This window comes from Lynx canadensis, chromosome F2, assembly GCF_007474595.2.
Source record: "Lynx canadensis isolate LIC74 chromosome F2, mLynCan4.pri.v2, whole genome shotgun sequence".
In the NCBI taxonomy this organism is placed as follows: domain Eukaryota; kingdom Metazoa; phylum Chordata; class Mammalia; order Carnivora; family Felidae; genus Lynx; species Lynx canadensis.
Window position 1 is genome coordinate 9,316,855 of NC_044320.2, and position 22,841 is coordinate 9,339,695.

The window sequence follows — 22,841 nt, forward strand, 5'->3', positions numbered from 1 at the left end:
ATTAATATATGTAGCTTTGTGTATGGGACATAATACACACTGCATTTCTGTTTACTGTTAATTCATGTTATTCGTTGTTACTAGTGACTAATATTGTCCCATTAATTGGTAACGTCCCTTCCTCTATTAATCAACATTTTTTATGATTGATATTTTATTGAATCTATAGATTGTTACGGGAATGAATTAATATATTTACATAACCCAAACCGTATGTTTAATAATGTATGTTTTTCCATTTATTATTATTATTTTATATCCCTCAGAACTTTTTTTTTTTTGGTATGTGTGTGGTTTTCTCTCCAGAAAACAGATTTACTGAGGCTTATTTTTAGGTCCCATACATAGGATTGTAATCCTATTTTATGTGGAATTATTTCCCATCACATTGCCTGAGTTTATGCTTGGCCTTCAGAATGTTTTCTTAAATGGGTGGTCAGACTAAGTTACATGTACATAAACAATCTTACCCTCATCAGCCTGGGAATATTTGGCATATGATCTCATTACAGTCCAGCTTAACAAGATTTAACAGAAATTTTGTATTCACTGAGAAGCTTGCTCCAAGTCATTAAATTAAACTCCCATCTAGATTCTCAACTGACAAGTTACAGGAACACTCCAAGCATACGCTTCGTGATTTCCTTTGGGTGTTCTTTCCGAATAATTAACTGAGATTAAGGAAGTTGCTATCTCAACTGAACAGCAAATTATATTTACGGCTTCAGTTGGTGAACATCTTGCTGGAGTCTGCTATATTGAGCACTGGAGGTGAAGGTCACACATTAAGGTGAACATCACAGACCATGATCCTAAAACACAGTCTCAGACTCCCTTCTCTTTATTAGTTGGACACGTATTTCTCCGCACTTGCCCTCGACTCGGATATACGTATGATACACCGACCTAAGCTCACTTTTACTCTCTGATTATTAATTTCAAGTGGATCTGTAGTGACGGCTACCTGCTCATCTCGCTAGCTTTTCCTGTTCCATTCATACTTCTCCTTTTTCTGAACATATGTCTTAGCCTCAGCTCATTTCCCAAACTTCCAACATTGAAACAAAACAGAAGCAAAAAAAAAGTCCTTTCCACATACCCCAACGGTCGCGTCTTCCCTCGCTTGGCCTCCTCGGCCAACCACCTGGCTGTGATCTATCCAAACTCTCCGTGTGTGTGTTGGGTCCCATTGCCACTGGCTCTTGAAAGACCTTTTTTTCTCTCTGACAATTTTCTCTTCTCTCTAGAGAGAAGGATTGAATTTCCCCTTTCTGCATCTTGCATTAGAAAACGTGCTAAAGACATCTTCCTTCTTTCAAACGAACCGGTACAAAATAAAACCACCCGCTTCTGGGTAGTGCCATCATCTGCTTTGCAGCCGAACTCATGGAACGGACATCTGTATTTTGCTGCTTCAGTTCTTTCCTCAGGAAGAACCAACCCCAACTAGGCATTCACACCCCCCACCTCCCCTCCGTGGAAACATCTCTTTGAGGTCTCCAGTCTCCTCCACGTTACTAAACCCTCCTCTTCTGATTTGCCCTTTCAGAAGCTTTTTACACCACGATCGGTCCCTCCATTTGTAAACGTTTGTTTACTTGGCGCTAGATGTGCACCACTTTTCCCCGCTTCTCTTCCTGTGCCACTGGATCCTCCCGCTCACTGGATGTCCTCTGCCACTACCTGCTGCTTTGCTCGTTCTTTCTCATTCCCTGGCCTCAGAGAGTGGGCGTGGCGGTCCTTCAGCTCTGGGACCCCTTCTCTTCCCTATGTATACTCATTCCCTACGGGAATCTCACCTCATCTCATGACTCTGAACGACATCGAGAGCTACATCATCCGCTGATTGCCAGCAAGGTCATCAGGAGCAATAATGACGCTGAACAAAGTTGAGGAAGGTGGGCTGCCTATGTGTGAAACACCTGAATAATATCAGTACCTAATATGGCAGTGAACAGTTACTGTCCACTGATGCAGAAGGAATGGCTTTCAGTGGCCACACAGGGATGAGAAGAAAAAAGCATAAGTCTATGGGTGGAGACTCTGGTAAACCATACCCACTTTGAGAGGGGACTCTGATGGACTGTAACCTAAGAGTAAGGTGAATAAGCAGCCAGCCAGCCCTTCAGAAGGTCTAGCAGCCTGTCTCAATGGCTATCAAAATGGCCCTAACTGAGCCTTGAACTTGAGTGAAGGTAGTCTCAGGTGAGTACCATACCTGGTCATATATATGTATGTGAATATCTATCTATCCATTCAACCATTTTATTTTAAACTATACACACACACACACACACACACACACACACACACACACACACACATCTATAGGTAGTTTTTAAGTAACTATCGAGTGCACACTCAAAGATAAATTAGGCACACAGAGACATGAATGGGATCCAGTTGAAACACTACCAGTGTTTTGGAATCTGGTTCTGCCAGGTTGCCGCTCTTCCTTCTGGCCGGGAACCTTCAGACAGCCACAGTTATTGTAGATATTAAATTGTGAGACACAGATTGTAAAATACTGTTTTAATTTCAGGTCTCCCCCAAGAGGAACCTAGTGTAGGGATGTGAGTACGGCAATTTACTTGAGTGGTAAGGGACTGCTGGTCAGGAAGTAGGGAAGGAAAGGAAGGTAGCCAGCAGAGAGCGCTCTATGAAGCTAGCTACCCCAGGGGGAAAGCTCTAGGAGATATTGCAGTACACCTCAGGATAGCTCCACCTAAGCGGAGAAGAAACTGGAAGAGTAATAAACCGACCCTGAGAACCTATGGTGGGGGCGGGGGGAAGGGGATGATATAAACACCCCAGCAATTCCGAACTGCTGCTGGCAAGAAAAACCATGAACTTTTCCAGGTCCATGGAGGATATCTCCCATGGAGACTATCTCTTGCAAGACTGTAAAAGGATATTGTCTTTGCTTTTGAAGCATCATTATCATCCTTGATGTTTGTCCTAACTTAATAAAATACCATCTTCAATTTTAGGCTGTTGTGTGGAGATGATCATCCAGGGGGAACTGTCAGATAAGATTGCATTAACAAGTATAAAAGAATTTTGGAGGAACTGTTTGATAGTTAGATTTATTCTACTTTTATTTCAAAGCCATGTAGCTGTCTTCTGCAACTGTCATATTGATTTTACATATAAATGTCGGTAATTGCACCTTCTAAAATTTTCCTCAGACTACTTGGGTGTCTTTGGGATCATAGCCAATATTTCTATCTTTCTTATTTTTCTGATCATTTTTTCTAAAATTTAAATTTTTTTTGCTGCCAGGTATGTACTTGTTTGAGATGGAATATACTTCAAAAATGTTTAATTTATATAGGTATTTTTATCTGTTCAAAGATTTTTAAATAACATTCCTATGGTAATTTATATATTTTCTAATATTGTGGGTTAATGACCTTCCTTTAAATAGAAAAAACATTTTGTTTTCTTTAAAGAAATCTTTTTCATTAGACTCAGTGAATTACATGCTTCTCTTAGCAAAGTCAATCAGGGCACAGTTAAGAAAGAATGAAATTATTAAATTATCAACAATGAATTTGGATTAATGTAAACTTCCTCTAATGCCAGAGGCAAATTAAAAATTATATAGATTCTGAAGTTTTATATTAATAATTTTCTCTTCTGGGACTCTGAACCTCACATTTTTAAATGTTCAACACTGGAATTATGGATAACTAATAAATGTAAACACCAGAAACATGTAACAAGGTGGAGAACTTACGACTGACCCAATTCCTCTGTAGTTGATGTAGGATTGGTGGAAAATGAGTCTATTTCAGGCGTAGGGCTGGGCCTTATTGCTGAGTCCTGTTTACCCAGTAACTGATTCAACTACTCTACCGTCCAGATCAGGTAAGTGGCTTGCATCAGTGCAGGTTGGTATTTAATGGACTTAGGCAGTTTGGAAGCTTTATGAGACATTTTTAGAAATCACTTATGAGGCATGGGGGAAGACACTGCCATGTGTATACTTAAGTAGAACGGTGGTAGAGAAAAGACATGCTACACCCATTAATAAGTTACACGAAAGTTTTTTGTATCAGATGAGGGAATTATTTAGCATGTGTGGAAGTAAGGCGCTAGAACTCAAAAACTTCCTACCAAATTATGAAAAACTTTAGAAAAATCAATGAATTATTAATTAATCAATTAAAATAGTCAATCCATTAAAGATTTACTAAGCACTTAGTGTGAATAAAGCACTGTGTGAATTACTGTGGAAGAGACCAAAAAAAAGATGTGGGTTTCTTAGGGCGTTCTTCCTGTCTTCTCCCTGTTGAATCCACTCACTGACCGTGACCACCTGCGGGCCCAGATCTGCCCTCACCCCTCACTTCCTAAGTCTCAGTTTCAAAAAGGCTCAGATTCTTCTTAAGTAGCTTCTCTTCCCTTCTGCTTAAACTTGGAATTATGTTACTGGCTCAGAGATGAGTGTCATAGTTGTACCTGTGGGATCTCCCAAGGCTCCCCACATGCCTCTTCCTCCAGGTAGGCCCAGCACCAGCAGAACCCAGCATGCATGAAGCCGCAGCTCTCATAGAACTCCTGCCTCTTCCCCATTTGTAGACAAAGAGATAAGAACAGGCATCTCTAGGGGTCTTTTCTATAAGTCCTATTAGTTGCCATCCATCTATTCACCCATCCATCCATCCATCTACCCACCCACCCACCCATCCGTACACCCATCCACCCATCCGTCCATCCATCCACCCATCTCTCCATCCATTCACCCATCCATCCATCCGTCTATCCATCCACCCATCTCTCCATCCATTCACCCATCCATCCGTCCGTCCATCCATCCACCCATCTCTCCATCCATTCACCCATCCATCCATCCGTCCATCCATCCACCCATCTCTCCATCCATCCACCCATCCATCCATCCATCCGTCCATCCATCCGTCCACCCACCCATCCACCCATCTATCCATCCATCCATCCATCCATCCATCCACCCACCCCCCCACCCATCCATCCATCTATCCATCCATCCATCCATCCACCCACCCATCCATCCATCCACCCACCCATCCCTCCACCCGCCCATCCATCTATCCGTCCATCCACCCACCCATCCCTCCACCCGCCCATCCATCTATCCGTCCATCCATCCACCCATCTGTCCACCCACCCACCCATCTGCCCACTCCCCCACCCGTCCATCTATCCATCCATCCATCCGTCCACCCATCTATCCATCCACCCATCCACCCACCCACCCACCCATCTATCCATCCATCCATCCATCCATCCATCCACCCACCCACCCACCCACCTATCCTACCATCCACCTAGCCATGCCATATATTTTAATGATCACCTACTGAGTGCTCTGGTAGGTTCTTGGAAATGCAAAGAAAAAGTAAGACTTGTGCTGCATTAGGTTCCCCTAATAGGGGATACCCTCGTGTAGGGATATCTTCGTGTAGAATTAGGATCAAATCTGTAATACCTCCTGCTATTTTGCTTGCATTGAAAACCTAAGGAGGGCTTCTCATTCCCAGTCCCCCAGTCCCCCCCACCATCAATGCTCTGCCACTGAGCCACCACCCCCCTCCTCAACTACTTCAGTAGTCTTACAGGAATAGTTGTCCTTGTTTTGAGTAAAGTTGCAAAATGAGTCAGAAAGTTATTTTCCTTGGAAGAAGTAGTGAAGAAGATATAAGAAAGACAGTTGTATGATTTTTAAAACTTAGATTGAAACATGAAAACAGGGAAACTGGGAGTGGGGAGAACAAACATGAACACTTTCGCAGCCACCAAATACATACCGTTAACTTTGTAAATTTTATTTGAGTATAGTTAGTTTCAGGGCTAACTATACTCAAGCTGGACAAGTTTGTACATGGTGCTGTGTTCACCACAGCTGTGGCTACCGTCTGTCGTGTTACATCGCTATGACAGTATCATTGACTGTATTTCCTGTGCTGTGCCTTTTCCCAAAATTGGAAGCTTGTACCTCCTTCTCCCCTTCACCAATTTTTCCAATCCCTCACCCTGCTTCCCTCTGACAACCATAAGTTTGTTCTCGGGATTCATAGGTCTATTTCAGCTTTTTGTCTGCTTATTCATTTGCTTTTTTTTTTTAGATTCTACTTACGAGGGGAGTCATATGGTATTTGTCTTTCTCAGTCTGACTTATTTCCCTTAGAATTATACCCTCCAGGCTTATCCATGTTGTCTCAATGGCCTGATCTCATCTTTTTTATGGCTGTGTAATATTCCATTGTGTATATACACCATATTTCCTTAACCATTCCTCTATTGATGGACACCTACGTTGCCTCCATATCTTGGCTATTGTAAATAATGCTGCAGTGAACATAGGTGTGCATGTATCTTTGCGAGTTAGTGTTTTCATTTTCCCTGGGTAAATACCCAATAGTGAAATTATTGGATCATATGGCATTTCCATTTTTAATTTTTTGAGGAATCTCCATACTGTTTTCCAAAGTGACAATGTCAGTTTGCATTCCTGCCACCAGTGCACGAGGGCTCTTTTTTCTCCTCGCCATCCTCGCCAACAATTGTTTCTTATCTTCTTGATTTTAGCCATTCTGACAGGTGTGAGGTGTTATCTCATTGTGGTTTTGATTTGTATTTCCCTGAGGATCAGTGATGTTGAGCATCTTTTCATGTCTATATGGAAATGTATATTCAGGTTCTGTGCCCATGTATTTTTTTCCGAGAGAGAGAGAGAGAGAGAGAGAGAGAGAGAGAGAGAGAGAGAGAGAGAGAGAGAGAGAGAGAGAGAATCTCATGCAAGCCCCACACCCAGTGCGGAACCTGACATGGGGCTCTATTTCATGACTGTGAGATCATGACATGAACAGAAATCAAGAATAGGATGCTTAACCGACTGAGCACCCAGGCACCCCCTCTGCCCATTTTTTAATCACACTGTTGGTTTTTTTGGTGTTGAGCTGTATGAGCTTCTTGTTTTGGGGGCGTATTAACCCCTTACTGGGTATATCATTTGTAAATGTTGTCTCCCGTCCCATAGGTTGTATTTGAGTTTTGTTGATGGCTTCCCTCACTGTGCAAAAGCTTTTTATTTTGATGTAGTCCCAAGATTATTTTTGTTTTCTGGATAAGAGACCTATCTAGAAAAGTGTTGCTACGACCAATGCAGAGAAGTTACTGCCTGCGTTTTGTTCTAGGATGTTTATGTTTTCAGGTCTCACATTTAGGTCTTCTCAGTGCACTGTGTTCATGTTAAAATTTAATATAAATATTCTCAGGGAAAATGAGTGGAATTAAATTAAAATGTGTGAATTACAAAGCATTACAGAAAATAAACGTAAACAAAAGTCAATACAGTTAGGAGTGGAAAAACACCAGGAGGGAGACACAAAATCAGAATATTTGTAAGAAAGTAACAGATGTAAAATCCATTATGCTATCCAGCTCAAAAGAACACTTCTGAAACTCAAAGACCTGGGAGATACGTAAACAAAAGAATGGACAAAACTATATGAAGTGAATGCAAGCAAAATTTAGAGTACTTATGGCAAAATGAGTATCAGACACGGCAATTTAAAGCAAAGAAGCATAAAATGGAATAAGAGTTATTCTACAGTAATAAAAGTATTATATAAAATAAAAATCCAACTCACGGCCTTATATTCATTGATTGTACATTATTTAAGTGTAGAAAGCCCAGGGTCTTATAAACATAAGGACAGATAAGCAGTCAGCTCTACTAGAAGATTTATGACCCATTTCTGTCTTTGATAAATATGATCAATGAAGAGTAGGACCATTTATTATTTGAGCAATATAATTAAGATAATTTGAAAAGTTCATAATAGACAAAACCCTCCAAAAAGCTTATTCTCATTTCCAAAAGAAAAAATTACAGAAATTATATTTAATTACTAGTCCCTAGAAATAATATTAAGCATAAAATACAGAGTAAACCACTGACTACAATTGGGAAATTCAAAATGCTGTCCCCAAGTGCTGTTCAACCTCACAGGAAATACAAACTAGAGTTATTAATTGGAAAATAAAAGCTTTAAATATTAGCAAACTGTATAGGCTTTAGAATCAAAGACATTTAAAAATTTTTTTTTTCAACGTTTATTTTATTTTTGGGACAGAGAGAGACAGAGCATGAACGGGGGAGGGGCAGAGAGAGAGGGAGACACAGAATGGGAAACAGGCTCCAGGCTCTGAGCCATCAGCCCAGAGCCTGACGCGGGGCTCGAACTCCCGGACCGCGAGATCGTGACCTGGCTGAAGTCGGACGCTTAACCGACTGTGCCACCCAGGCGCCCCTCAAAGACATTTTATATGCACCTGCCAACTCATAAGCCGCCTGAAAGCGTAAATCCGCCGGACTGATTCCAAATGGCCAAATGAACCCATAATTGCTTTCTGCAGACCTGCTCCTCCCACGGTCTTCCCTGTCCTAGAAAATGGCATCATCGTAGGCCCAATTGTCCAAGTCGAAGGTTAGAAGGCATCCTTGACCTACCTCTTACCCTTACATGTCGTCAGCACTACCGCCCGAACATACCCTGAATTCAGTTACTTACCGCTGCCTCCCCACCTCAGCCGTGTCCAGGCTAACACCATCTCCCAGCTGGACCATCTCATACAGGCCCCTCCCTGTTGCCCTGCTTCTGTCCTTTCCACCTTTTGATTCCTTCCCCATACAAAAGCCACAGTGACCTTTTTAAAACGTTAAGTCAGATCATTTTATTCTCACGCTTAAAACCCACCAATGGCTTTGCATCGCACGTCCCGTTAATGTGCTTGTGTAACTGAATGGCATCCGGAAAAGCCTCGAAGCTGTGGGATCAGCAAGACTGTTTTCAAGACTCCCCCGATCCATAGAATCACCTGGAGAGAGCTTGTTAAAAAACTAGATTCCCAGGCCACTATCCTGAGGATTCTAATTAGATGTTGTGGAAGTGTGTGTCTTAACAAGTACCCTGAGGTGTGAGACACACGGAGGAAGTCAGTTACGGGTCTGATGGAAACTCAGGAAACACTGAAAGTGCATACAGGAAATGTATACAGGAATGTACCTTGCGGGAGTAATTCAGGAAATGTATTACACAGGTAAACGCAGATCTGAGATGCCAAAGGAGGGAGAGTAAGACCAGCCAGAAAGCCGTAACATCAGGGGGGTCCCTCCTCTCCCAGGACAGAGGGAGGAGGTGGTGGTGGTGGAAAACACGCACCAGGTCACCTGGAAGGAACCGGAACCGCAGAGGCCTCTTGGGCAGCCACGGAGGAGATCCTCCCTCCGTGGAGTGGAGTCGCTCACGCAGACAGGGATTGTGGGAGAGACACCTGGAGCCTCCTTCGAGGTTCTCCGGCCTCCCTCCAGTGCTTCCTGTTGGCCAGGCCCAGCCGGGAGCCACGTGACCCGGAACTCTCCAGAGCAGAGCAGAGACAGGAGAACAAACGGACACAACTGCACGCAGGCTCAGTACCTGTATTGTGAGTGTGGATACCACATCACACCCTCGTTAAAATACCGCAGAGGCCTGGCCCGAAGGGTACGAAAGCCAATTATTACTGTTAAATTCTTTTAAGGGAAAAATCTCCATTTAACTCTCCTATTCTCCCATTCTGGGGCAAATTGTGAATAATGGATTGCCCTTCGTGTAAATGATGCCTTCTAAGAGGGTGTGTGGGTGCCAGGGGACCCTGAATGCAGAGTCTAAAACCTACGTTACGTGGGACAGCGGGAAGCCAGAGAAATGCGTACACATCCGTAGTGGACAGGCCAACAGAAGCCCGGAAGATCCGATTAGTTAGCCAATAATTCGCATGTTACGTGTTCGTACAATAAATTTGATGACCAGTCCCCAGATTTAGACAGTTTCCTAATAAGACTCCGTGTCAGTAGTATTTTCAGAGTGAAGTTTGGGGTGAGGAGAAAGCAATTTAGCTGTAATGGCAAAAACAAAAACAAAACAGTGTATTTTTTACCTAGCGACGAAAGAAACACTTTCTTTCAAAAGCCATCATGCCACTGCACTTAATATTTTTGTTAACATCACACACTCGGGCTGATGAAAATAAGAGTGTATTGAGAATATTGCCCCTTCAGCTGAGTTGAAGGAAAAAAAAAAAAAAAAACCAGCAAAGTCTCTGTCACCTCCTGTGCAAAGTCCAAGCACCTTAAAATCAAGTCTCTCAAGACCTGACGTCTGCCTGGTGCTTCAGCCTTTTTTCCATCTATTATCTGCCCAATATTCTGTGCTAGTTTATGTGGTCATTTACCTTCTTGTCTTTGTTCAGGCTTGCTGTCTCTCTCTGGAATGTTCTGATGTAGGGAATGTACCACATAATCTCCAGCTTCTGGCAAATTCCTCCTTATTCTTTAAAATTCATATCAAACCTCACATCCTCCAGTAAGCCTTCCCCATGTCACCGGTGCACATCCCTCCTTCCCTTGGGCTTCCATATTTAATGTACACACATACCTGTCGATTATACTTCCTTCAATGCATTTTCACTGCTAATGTGTCTTTATCTCTCATGAGATGATCAAGGATAATTTTTTAACCTATCCTTCCATATCTACCACTTGTTCCTATGTTTGGCACATAATAGATGCTCAGTAAATATTTCTTGAGAAGATTTAATAGAGGCAATAGCTGAAACCGTGGTACCAAGTAAAAATCCAAGAGAAAGAGAAATTTGCTTCTGATTTTCCTAAATACTGTGATTTGAGAAACCAGGGTAAATTCACAAGAAAAAAATTAAATGATGGATTGTTTTATATTTTGTTCTTCAATGAACATCTCTGGTTAGATTCCATTTTCTTTGTCCATTTGCTGTCTTAATTTACCACGATAGCAAGCCTTCATCTAAAGTGGAGCGATTGTTTTCTCATTCTTATTCAGCTTCATATAAATAACAGTTAAGTTGAACCATGTAAAATCACTGTTTTGTAGGTCAAAAATGGTCAGATATTGGTAATTCCTGTGGTTCAACCTAAAGGATCGAGAGCTGGGTCTCTCTCCCTTGCGTCTGGTTACTATATTTTATACAGCACATGTAGTCTTGGTTCATTGTCTTAGTAATTTCTGTAGTTGGTAAAGCAACCACATACATTTTGTTAAAGTAGAGGTACATGGAAGGAACCCAAGTGTCCATCGACAATAAATTCATACAATAAATTTGATGACCAGTCCCCAGATTTAGACAGTTTCCTAATAAGAACCAGTCCCCGGATTTAGACAGTTTCCTAATAAGAAAGAAGATGTGGTTTATATATAATGGAATATCGCTTGGCCATGAGAAAGAATAAAATCCTGCCATTTGTAACACCATGGATGGAACTGGAGAGTATTATGCTAAGTGAAATAAGTCAGGCAGAGAAAGACAGATATCCTATGTTTTCACTCAGCCCAAGTTTTCATCAGCCCAAGTGTGTGATGTGGAACTTGAGAAACTTAACAGAAGACCATGGGGGAAGGGAAGGGGAAAAATAGTTTCAAACAAAGAGGGAGGCAAATCGTAAGAGATTCTTAAATACAGAGAACAAACTGAGGGTTGATGGAGGGGTGGGGGAGAGGGAAAAATGGGTGATGGGCATTGAGGAGGGCACTTGCTGAGATGAACACTGGGTGTTGTATGTAAGTGATGAATCATGGGAATCTACTCCCAAAACCAAGAGCACACTGTATACGCTGGTATGTTAGCTAACTTGACAATAAGTTATATTTTTTAATGTGGTATATACATAAAATGGAATGCTACTAAGCGATCAAAAAGAATGAAATTTTGCTGTTTGGAATGATGTGGATTGAATTAGAGTGTATTATGCTAAGCAAAATAAATCAGAGAAAGACAAATACCATATGGTTTCACTTATATGTGGAATTTAGGAAATAGAACAGATGAACTTGGGGGAAAAAGAGAGACAAACCAGGAAACGGACTCTTAACAACAGAGAACAAACTGAGGGCTGTGGGAGGGGGATGGGCTAGATGTGTGATGGGCATAAAGGACGGCACTGGTTGAGATGAGCACTGGGTATTGTACAGAAGTGATGAAACACTGAATTCTACTCCTGAAACTGATATTACACTGTATGTTAACTAACTGGCATTTAAATAAAAACTTGAAACAAAAAAATAAATAATCTACGGTACAAAAAAAAAAAAAATGGATGCGAGGGTGATCTGGCCACAACATCTGTCACCCCATTGATCACCAGGGTTGGTTTGGCTGATCTAGCCAGCTAGGCAGGTGTCCCCTTCCTCCCTCACTGCTCCAGGTGTGTCCCTCCCAAAGCTTCGCTCAGTCCAAGAAAATGACCTTCCCTGACAGAGGAGGATCATTCTTTAGTCAAGGGTATACGAGTGGCTGCATTTCTCTGCTAGAAACTCCAAACAAGTTCTCAAGGCACATAAAATAAATAAAGTAAAAATGGAATAGAATGAATAAAATAAAATGGAATAAAACAAATAAAATAAGATGGAATAAAATAGAATAAAATAAATAAAATAAAATGGAATAAATAAAACAAAATAAATAAAATAGAATAAAATAAAATGGAGTAAAATAAGTAAAATAAAATGGAATAAAATAAAATAAAATAAAATAGAATAAAGTAAAATGGAATAAAATAAATAAAATAGAATAAAATAAATAAAATAAGATGGAATAAATTAAATAAAAATAAAATGAATAAAATAGAATAAAATAAAATGGAATAAAATATACAGAATACAATAAATAAAATAAGATGGAATAAAATAAATAAAATAGAATAAAATAAATAAAATAAGATGGAATAAATTAAATAAAATAAAATGAATAAAATAGAATAAAATAAAATGGAATAAAATATACAGAATACAATAAATAAAATAAGATGGAATAAAATAAATAAAATAGAATAAAATAAAATACAATGGAATAAATTAAATAAAATGGAATAAAATAAATAAAATAAAAATAGAATAAATAAAATAAAATGGAATAAATAAAATAAAATAAAATAAAATATATAAAATAAAACAAAACAAAACAAAATAATAAAATAAGTAGAAGTAGATTGTCTCCGCGCTGAGTGCTGCCTCAGGAAGTCATGAGATGCCATCCCAGGGTACTGTGTCAGCAAAGACTGGAAAGTCGTCTGGCGGAAAAGCCTTAGGAGCGACTTCTGCCTTCTGTAGAGGAGACTTGGTTCCCACCTCCATGTCCACTCCCAACTTTCAGCTGCACGAAATCACGTGACTCTGTGAGAATTAAAGTAATATCACATCATTAAAATGTTAATTTGTACCTTTGTGCCTGTCCCGCAATTGAATTTTCAGGAAGCTGATTACATTTCTTTCTATGGATTCAGGAAACCATTAGTCCCCCTGATCTAATTTATTGAACATATTTTGGCCCTTGCAGCTGTCCATCAGTCATCCCTAAACACACTTAGTGCAAATGAATAAGATGGTTAATGTTAATGACCATCACTTCCTAGAGGAAGAACGATGCTGGTGCTGTGGGTGTGGTAGGAAGACAGTGGTCACTACTGCAGGACCTCGTGGTCCTCTGCTGGGGAAAGTCAGAGCTCATTGGAAGTGTTTTACCTGCTGTGAATATAAATACTGGCGTTAAGATGAATTTTGGCGTTGATATGAATGTTGGTGTTAATATTTTTCTTCGTGCTGCTTCCTTAGTTCCTTCTAACTTTTAAACCTAAAAGAATCTTTGGAACTAAATAAGCTGAAAATATCTCTTAAAAATAAGAAACACATTTAGATTCTGGTGCACAGCAAATTCCCTGTGAAGAGAAGTTCCAAATTTGTGATGCTATTTGCATTTCCATAAACACAGAGTATCTTTGTCTGAGCTTATTATGTGACAAATAACAGTGTTAGAAACGGGGTGTTTTAAGACTCTAATTATGCACATGCTCCCATTCTCTTTAGTGAGTTTACAACGTGAAGCAATACAAAATTTGTACTTTTGGCTCAAGAGCTTTGTTCTTAAAACTGACATTTTAATGATTTTTCACTAGCATTGGCCTCGTTTAATGTAACTAAAATATTCAAAAAAAAGTTTTAAAAATGCAAAGGTGCCAGGCTCCCCAGGAACAAGTCTGAGATGGAGGGGAGCATGCAGGGCGCCTGTGAGCGGGAGGGAAGGGGCCAGGAGCAGGAAAGGGGAAAACCGAGCTGCCGTGGAGGCCTGACAAAGACCTCAGCCGACGCCCAGCGAGCTCTGCGGCTGACAAGGTCCTTTAGAGTTGTCCTGAGTCAGGCTTGGGGAGCAACCTTCGACCCCACAGTGATCGGAGAGAGTGGAACACAGGCTCCGGGTTCTCATACTTCCATAAGAGTACCAGGTCCCAGGCACGTCAAGGGAGCAGCAGAGAGTTCCAGAACCGAAAAGGCCACAGAGTCAAGGACTACAGGTGAATTAGGGGTAACTGGTGTGGATGGACGTCCTTCACCCCGAAGAAGAATCGGAAGCCCACCTATGCATCTGGGGCTCACTGTAATCATGTTCCCTTCAATTTAAATTACTTCAATTTAAATAAAATCAAACCTTCAGTAGCTCAGGTGCACTAACCACGTCTCAAATATTCAGGAGCCCCACGTCGGACAGCACAGAACACTTCCATCGTTGCAGAAGATTCTAGTGGACACTATGCTCTCTCTGCACAACCGCGTCTCCCAGAGATGCTTCGGTCTCCCTCAGACACTGAAGGAGGAAGGTGGCAGTTCCCAACACCCTAACATCTATGGCCTCTCTCTGCTCCCCTTGACTGGAGATGTCTGTTTAGCCCCCTCGTATCTATCGTTTCCTTCTTCTTTGATGTTAATATGGTTTAACAAGCCAGAACTGGACTCAACAGCACCTAAAAAGTGTTTCCATCTCCTTAAGGATAGGCCAGGAAGGAGGGGGAAATATTTGAATCCATCACACTAATTCTGTTAAAGAAAAGGACAAAAACCAGTCAAGTTTTCATATTCAAAGTGTGTTAACATTCATACCTTACCGTCGTTAACATCCAAAAATACAGCATCAGTCATTAGCCGGCAAGAAATGCCCGGAAAACAAAATTATGACATTAATATATTTTAAAACATAACAAAGAAAACATTTTAGGATTAACCTCCTCCCCCCAAAACCTGTGTTTGACGATGATAGAATCTGCTTCATTGGGCAGACCTTTCCATGAGTTACCTCAAGTATTCAGTAAATATCGCACTGGTGGCTTGAGTTGCTGATTCCCCCACAGTATTCTACAAGTTTGTGTTCTGCTGACTACCCCTCATTCGTCTGTGGTCCTTGACTGTGTGGCCTCTTTGGTTCTGGAACTCTCTCTTTGAAAATGTCTCCGAACAAACTCTTCTGGACCTGAAATTTAGCGTCTTTAGTACGCGCAGGGTCCATTGTTCCTTCCTCCCAGAGTCTCAGCAAAAATCTGGCCATTGCACACGCCATTTGTAAAGGTATTTTTCCTGGTCGGGTGTCCAGTACATAGGTTGAAATGTATCATTTCGGCAGATCTTTCCCTTCTGCATTGCACACGGGCCCTCCCGTGAGGTCTATGGGAAGGGAAAGGCAAGCCTGTGTGCGTGTTCCTCTGTGTAAGGGAGCGGAACAAAATCACACATACAAACACGGATTGAATTGTTGTCAAATGTGATAGATAAATATACTCTGCACTATCTAAAACACTGGTTCTTAGGGGCACCTGGGTGGCTCAGTCAGTTGAGCATCCGACTTGGGCTCAGGTCATGATCTTGTGGCTCGTGAGTTCGAGCCCCACATTGGGCTTGCTGCTGTCCCCTCAAGAGCCTGCTTCAGATCTTCTGTCCTCCTCTCTCTCTCTCTCTCTCTCTGCCCCTAATGGGAAACCGACGACCCGGTCTATTAATTTGGTTAATTGGCCAGCACCCTGATGCAGAAGTTGGGTAAAGATTGGATTGGAGAATCTGGTTTAGAATTGAGGCTACCTCGGGGCTTCCGATTCGCTTCCCAAACGGAGATGGTGAGTGCAGCCTGCCCGAGCCAGCAGGTGGGGGTAGGAGTGGTGACCAGACCCTCACAGCTCAAGCCTAGTCTGTGTCCTCATGGATCCTCTCGCTGTTGGGCAGCAAGTGAAGTCTCCGGCCCAACAGAGGAAGGGCAGCAGGTGTCCCTCACCTGCAGGGGAACGACCCTGCCCACCGGTGAGATGGGGCCAGTCAACGAAGCACTTCCTCCCCAAAGAAAGGGAAATGATTAGGATGATTAGGATGGAGAGAGGAATGTACACACCCCAGATCTTTCTCCTCCCTGGAAATAAAAGGCCGGAGCGCCTGGGTGACTCAGTCAGTGAAACGTTGGACTTGAGCTCAGGTCATGATCTCTCACCATTCATGAGTTTGAGCCCCGCATCGGGCTCTGTGCTGACAGCTCAGAACCTGCAGCCTGCTTCTGATTCTGTGTCTCCCTCTCTCTCTGCACCCCCCCCCCCCCCCCCCCGCCCCGGCTCATGCTCTGTCTCTTGTAAAAAAAAAAAGAAGAAGAAAGAAAGGAAAGAAAAGGCAGAAGCCCCCATCCTGATCAGCGGACCAAAACAACATGAGGAGAGTTCCTTCTCTCTGCCTATAAATAATCCTTGTCTTATAGTTATACTGGGAGGTGGGGGTGAAATAAAACACATGAACTGCCTAGGATAGGCAGGCATGTGTCCAGCATGGTGTCGGGGTCTAGTAAGTGGCCACCTGTTCTCTTCTGCCCCCATAGTCTTAGATCTTTGAGCTTTCTAGTAGGAGGTGCTGGGTGCGAATAATCTTCACTATATGTTCATTGAATCAAATCAGTCAGTTTTATTTATGGAGACCTCAACATGCTTAGCACTGAGCTTATTTGGCTTAGAAGAAGTGGAAGAAGGAGCGCCTGGGCGGCTCAGTCAATCGAGCATCTGACTCTTGATTTCAGCTCAGGTCACGATCTCACAGGTTCACGAGTTCGAGCCCCGCCTCGGGCTCTGCACTGACAGCGTGAGGTCCACTTAGGATTCTCTCTCTCCCTCTCTCTGCCCCTCCCCCCCCAATAAATAAATAAACTTGAAAAAAAAAGTGGAAGAATTACAGAACTTTTCATACCCAAAGGGGCCTTTGAGCTCATATCTCATCCCTTCATTTTATGAAGGATGACCTGGGGGTCCAGTGTGCTGGGAAGGGAAGGATTCGAACCTCCAGCTCAGCCTGCTTTCCACTGCAACACATGCCAGGTGGAGGTGGAGGAGGGGAGCTGTTCAGAGGCAGTGTCTCAACCACGCCTAAATCCCCACCACCCCAAGCAGTGTTTGGCAGGTTTCTGGCTCTCAGAAAATATCTGTTATGTGAATTAATTCGCCATATCCCCCCTGCTTGGCCTTTGGCAAATGAAGGATAGCTTGTGGCTTTGCAAGACAGATCCAGTCTGTGATATAACTTTCTCATACCGCATGCAGGGGCTTACAGTTAGACTCTTTCATGGCGTACGTAGCAAAACTTAAAATGTTGTATATTTTTGAGGATATGTCCAAGACTAATGCACCACTCAGTGCGTGTTGTATTTTTATTTTAGGTAGACGAAGTCATCACAGGTTGGCGACAAACGTCAGAGTCTGGGACGAGTCCCTCGGACAGCAGCAGAGAGCACACAAACCAAAGGTACCACCTCCCCAGCCATCGGAAGCTTCCTTATAGTTCTCTTCATTGTCATTTGGTGGCTAGAATGCACCTTCCTCAAAGATACAGTTATTTAGCATTTACAGATGATTCACGCTGTGAATGTTCATGTCTATTCCCAAAACTTAGACTCTGGATTTATAGGGCTCTTGATCCCTAAAAACCAAATCTGTGGGCATACAGGCCCCAATTTCTTGTGCCAATAATGGTGAGAGTGGTGAGGTCAACACCAACGACTGCTAACATCTACTGAGCACTTACTATCAGGCAGTATCGTGTGTACTTCACCCATAGTAACACACTTAATCCTCACCATTTTTATCCTCGGTTTACAGATGGGCAAAATGAGGGAGAGAAGTTTAGAATGTCTGAAGGTCTGGGGGCGCCTGACTGGCTCAGTCGGTTAAACGTCCAACTTCGGCTCGGGTCATGATCTCGCGGTTCGTGGGTTCGAGCCCCACGTGAGGCTCTGTGCTGCCAGCTTAGAGCCTGGAGCCTGCTTGGGATTCTGTGCCTCCCTGTCTCTCTCTGCCCCTCCCCTGCTCGTGCTCTGTCTCTCCCTCTGAAAAATAAGTAAACATTAAAAAAAATTAGAATGCCTGAAGGTCAGGTAGTCTTGACACGTTGGGACAGCCCTGCTGAGCCCTCGTCGAATGCTGCTCACGCTACCCTTTCATGGCTCGGATGTCACTGCATAGCTTCTAAAGCTCTCAGGGTTGCCAGGACCAAGAGTCCCCACCATGTGCCCTCCCGCCCACCTCCTACCCCCAGATCATCTGCGAGCCTCTGGTTCAGCTTCTTCCACACCAGGACCCCTCCCGCTCTCCGTACTCCCCCGGTGACAGGAAGCCTCTCCTCATTCCTAACTGAAGATCCTGGCGGTGCCTCCTGAATGCCCTCAGAACAAAGCTCAGCACCCGTGACCAGTGGCATCCCTTCAAGCATTTGGGACAAAGCTCTCGTTATTTCAGTGCTTCCTTCGAATGCACAATCCCGGGCCTTTCGACTTTCCTTCCACTTGTCGTGATTTCCAGACTGTTACCGTCCAGATGGCAAAATCTATTTTGAACGGAGGCAAACTATCTTTGTGATACAAATGTATATGCTGAAATTATCATTACAAAAATACCTGAACGAGAGCTATATTTATGTCTTGCATAATAGAAGCCGTCAGGCATTCATAACATCCCGAGTCAACTGTGGAAGTTTTGTGGACTTTCGAACGTGGGCTTTGTTTGAACGACGGGTACGGAGTTGAATTCCTTCTGAAAGCTGGGTTGCTGGTTTTAACCTTGGAGACCAGTTGGTCTCCTATTTCCCAGATTAGTGTAATTTACAGAGGTTCAAGGGTATTCTGCTAGCATGAATATTCATGGTCATAATTAACCCCCAGCAGCATCCACACATGAAAGGAGTGTGACTCCCGTTTGTGAAGGATCAGGGAGGGGCAGCCAGTGTGGAAGCTGGTCTTTAGACCCCGGGAAAATCCCCATTACGGTGATGACATTTGAGGACTAGAGATGTCTTAGCACAATTCTTGATGGTAGTACTTCCTACGGTCTGTTTGCAAAGCCGTTTTCATTTTTGAATTTTTTTTTAATGTTTATTTATTCCTGAGACAGAGAGAGACAGAGCATGAGTGGGGGAGGGGCAGAGAGAGAGGGAGACACGGAATCTGAAACAGGCTCCAGGCTCCGAGCTGTCGGCACAGAGCCCGACGCGGGGCTCGAACTCATGGACCATGAGATCGTGACCTGAGCTGGAGTCGGACGCTTAACCGACTGAGCCACCCAGGCGCCCCGTAAAGCTGTTTTCATTTTTGTTACTGAGAAGTAATCACCTTGCAGCCACACTTAACATGTCTGTGTGAAGGTTGTTTGCGTGCTCCTTAGTCATTGACGGACTTGACCATCCACACCACCTCAGCCTCTGGCTGGGCGATCCCGTGAACTAAGAAGGCCGCACGCGGGAATGAGGTCAGGCAGGTTGTCAGTTTGAGGGACGGGAAGATGGTAGGCACAGTGATACGCCGGGAGGGCCAGAAGAGGCCCATCGATCCTTTCGTAGCCAGAGCGGCCCTTTCCTCATGCTGTGGAGACAGAGTGACCGGAGGGAAAGATCAGTGGAGTAAGGTTCCGTTCCTTGGGACCGGAGGAGATCGTGTTTTGTGGGGCAGGTCACCGATGCCGTGAACTCTTGTGGTCCGGTGACACTGTATGATCAAGGAGGGACACATACCTCACTCGGGATGGGTTTGTTGAGTGCCGAGTGCCCCCTCTGTGCTACATGATACTATCCATCACTTATCTTTCATCTTCAAAATAACCACAAGAGAAATCCTGTTATTCCTACTGGGCTGAGTCTCAAAGAAATAAATTTGCCCAAGATCATAAAGTAGAGCCAGAGTGATAAATTTGGGCCCATCTTTTGGCTCATCTTCCTACTCTCTTCACGAGGTCTTTTTTTTTTTTAGTAGCCTTTCTTCTTTAAAGCAATTTTAGGGTCACAGAAAACTTGAACAAAAAGCACAGGAATTTTCCATATATCCACTGCCCCCACTCATACACAGTCTCCCCCATTATCCCCATCCCCCCATGATGGTGGCCCACTTATTACAACTGATAAACCTACATTGACACACGTCGTTATCACCCAAAGTTCATAGTGGGCATTAGCGTTCAAAGTTGGTGTTATTCATTCCATGGACTTGGACAAATGCATTTCCCTGACGACACATGGTCTGGAGCCTCTTTCCGTTCGTGTATTTGCCATCTGCACATCTTCCCTGGTGACGTGTCTGTGAAGATCCTTGGCCCTTCTTTCAATCACACGGCTTTCTTATCGTTGCATTCGAAGAGGGTTTTTTGGTATGTTTTGGATAACAGCTGTTCATCGGATGTTTCCTCCCACTTTGTGGCTTGTCTTGTCATTCTCCCAAAATTGTCTTTCATGGAGCAGAAGTTTGTAAATTTAACGAAATCCAGCTCGCCGATGACTTCTTTCAGGGCTCGTGCCTTTGCCGCTGTATCTGAAACGGCATCGCCCGCCCCCAGGGTCAGTCGGCTCTTTTCCTGTGCTCCCTTCTGTGAGTTTTGCAGTCTTGCCTTTTGTGTTTAGGCCAGTGATCCATTTTGAGTTACTTCTTGTGAAGGCCGCAGGTTTATGTCTAAATTCATTCAAAATATACACATACTGGGGACACCCGGGTGGCTCAGTCGGTTAAGCGTCCGACTTCGGCCCAGGTCACGATCTCGCGGTTCATGAGTTCGAGCCCCATATCAGGCTCTGTGCTGACAGCTCAGAGCCTGGAGCCTGCTTCGGATTCTGTGTCTTCCCTCTCTCTCTCTCTGCCCCTCCCCCACTCGTGCTCCCCCTCCCTCCCTCCCTCCCTCCCTCCCTCCCTCTCTCCCTCTCTCTCTCTCTCTCTCACAAATAAACACTAAAAAAATTTTTTTAGTATACACATACTGTATTAATTTTCTTGGGTGTGTGATATTTTGATGCTATCATAACTATGCTTTTGTTGCTAGGATATAGATTTGCGATTAATTTTTTGCCGTGGTAAAATACGTATCGCATCAAATTCATCGTCTCGAGTATTAAAAAGTGTACAACTTTTTTTGGGGGCGCCTGGGTGGCTCAGTCGGCTAAGCGTCCGACTTCAGCTCAGGTCACGATCTCGCGGTCCGCGAGTTCGAGCCCCGCGTCGGGCTCTGGGCTGATGGCTCAGAGCCTGGAGCCTGCTTCCCATTCTGTGTCTCCCTCTCTCTCTGCCCCTCCCCCGTTCATGCTCTGTCTCTCTCTGTCTCAAAAATAAATAAACGTTAAAAAAAAAATTAAAAAAAAAAGTGTACAACTTTTTAATGGGATTCAGTATATTCACAGCGTTTGTATCACCCCCACCACGTAACTCACTTTTGTGTTTGATTTCGTACCCAGCCGCCTTGCTGATCTCTCTTACTATTTTATTCATTTGTTAGTTGTTTTGGATTTTCTGTCTGCCTACAGAGAATGTGGAGTTTCTTTCTCCCTCATCCTGTTCCTTTTGTTTTCCTGCCTTAGTGCATAGGGAAGGGCACCAGGACGGAGTGGGAGGGAGGTGACAGCAACCGTCTCTGTCTTCTTGCCGATCCCAGAGGAAAAGTTCAACATTATAGTATTAAGTCTGAAGCATTTCCTTGGTTTCATAATCCGTGCTGTCGTCTTCAAAATCTGAAGTTTCTCGTCTCTATTTGCGTTCTTGTTGCTTCTGCCGGTTCTCACGCTAAGTGCCCTTTTCCCTTGAGTGCTTGTTCGTTTTTACTACAAGCTGCCCGCATTGCCTTAGAAGATAGTCTAGGGGCTTCTCAGAGGCCCGAAAAGTGCTCACCCGGGGAGCGTTGGCCTGCGCTCTGGGGCAGACGCTACCTGAGGACCCTGCCCGTTCGGAACCACTTTACGCTAAATTCAAGGTGGCTGGGTTTTAACTGTGGCCGCTGTAAACCCATGGAAACCCCAGCTGTGGTGACAGCCCAGCCCTTCTCTGTCCTGCTTCCCTCACAGTGCCCGCGGGGGCAGGCACAGCGGGTTTACTGTTCATTCACTCTTACGCGAGAGCGAAGCCTTCTAGGGGAGAGGGCGCCCTGTCACTGTGCACCTGGCATGCTCAGGACCTTGACCTCTGTTCCCAGACTCTGCAAGGCCAGCAAGACCAAAGCACCACTTTAGGGGCTCAGCAAATGCCCTCAGGCCAAAGGTGGCTTCAGGGACCCACTTCCTCTCTGGTCCCTCCTTTTACTGAATCCTGCCCTCATGGTTCCTTATCATCTTATCACATCTTTCCTGATCTCCCGAGGGTTTTCAGTGGGAGGTGGGAATCTTTGGACCATGTATGCTAGCCCACCATATTACCAGAAGAAAGTTCTTTCCTTGTGTTCTTTAGTAGAAGGACTCAATCTCTGATGTGTTATGCCTGGTGATTTTAGTCTTTTTTTTTTTTTTTTTTTTCTTTCTTCCACCGTTGATGAAAATATTCATTTTGCCCAACCGGTCATTCTGACTAGACTCCAGAGGTTCTGGCCCTGACAGACAGGTGGTGGGTAAAACAGTCACGTCGGGTGCCTGACGTTAAGGGAGGAAACGGTAGGGGAGAAAAGGCCCTCTCCTCTTTATTTTGGGATTAGTGTGATCCTT

The 22,841-nt window shown here is 43.6% G+C and overlaps 1 protein-coding gene across 2 annotated transcripts in view; it reads left to right on the top strand.

Annotated features, from left to right (window-relative positions):
• Positions 1 to 22,841, top strand: part of LRRC6 (leucine rich repeat containing 6) — an 81,376-nt gene that overhangs the window by 53,124 nt on the left and 5,411 nt on the right. The window contains exons 11-12 of one of the 2 annotated variants that reach the window (XM_030304393.2): positions 17,566 to 17,651; positions 18,441 to 18,851. In XM_030304393.2, the coding sequence (XP_030160253.1) occupies positions 17,566 to 17,651; positions 18,441 to 18,561 (207 nt within the window). In that variant the 3' untranslated portion in view covers positions 18,562 to 18,851. Of the gene's footprint in view, positions 1 to 17,565; positions 17,652 to 18,440; positions 18,852 to 22,841 lie in introns of those variants that run through there. The other variant, XM_030304392.1, reaches the window with a different exon arrangement.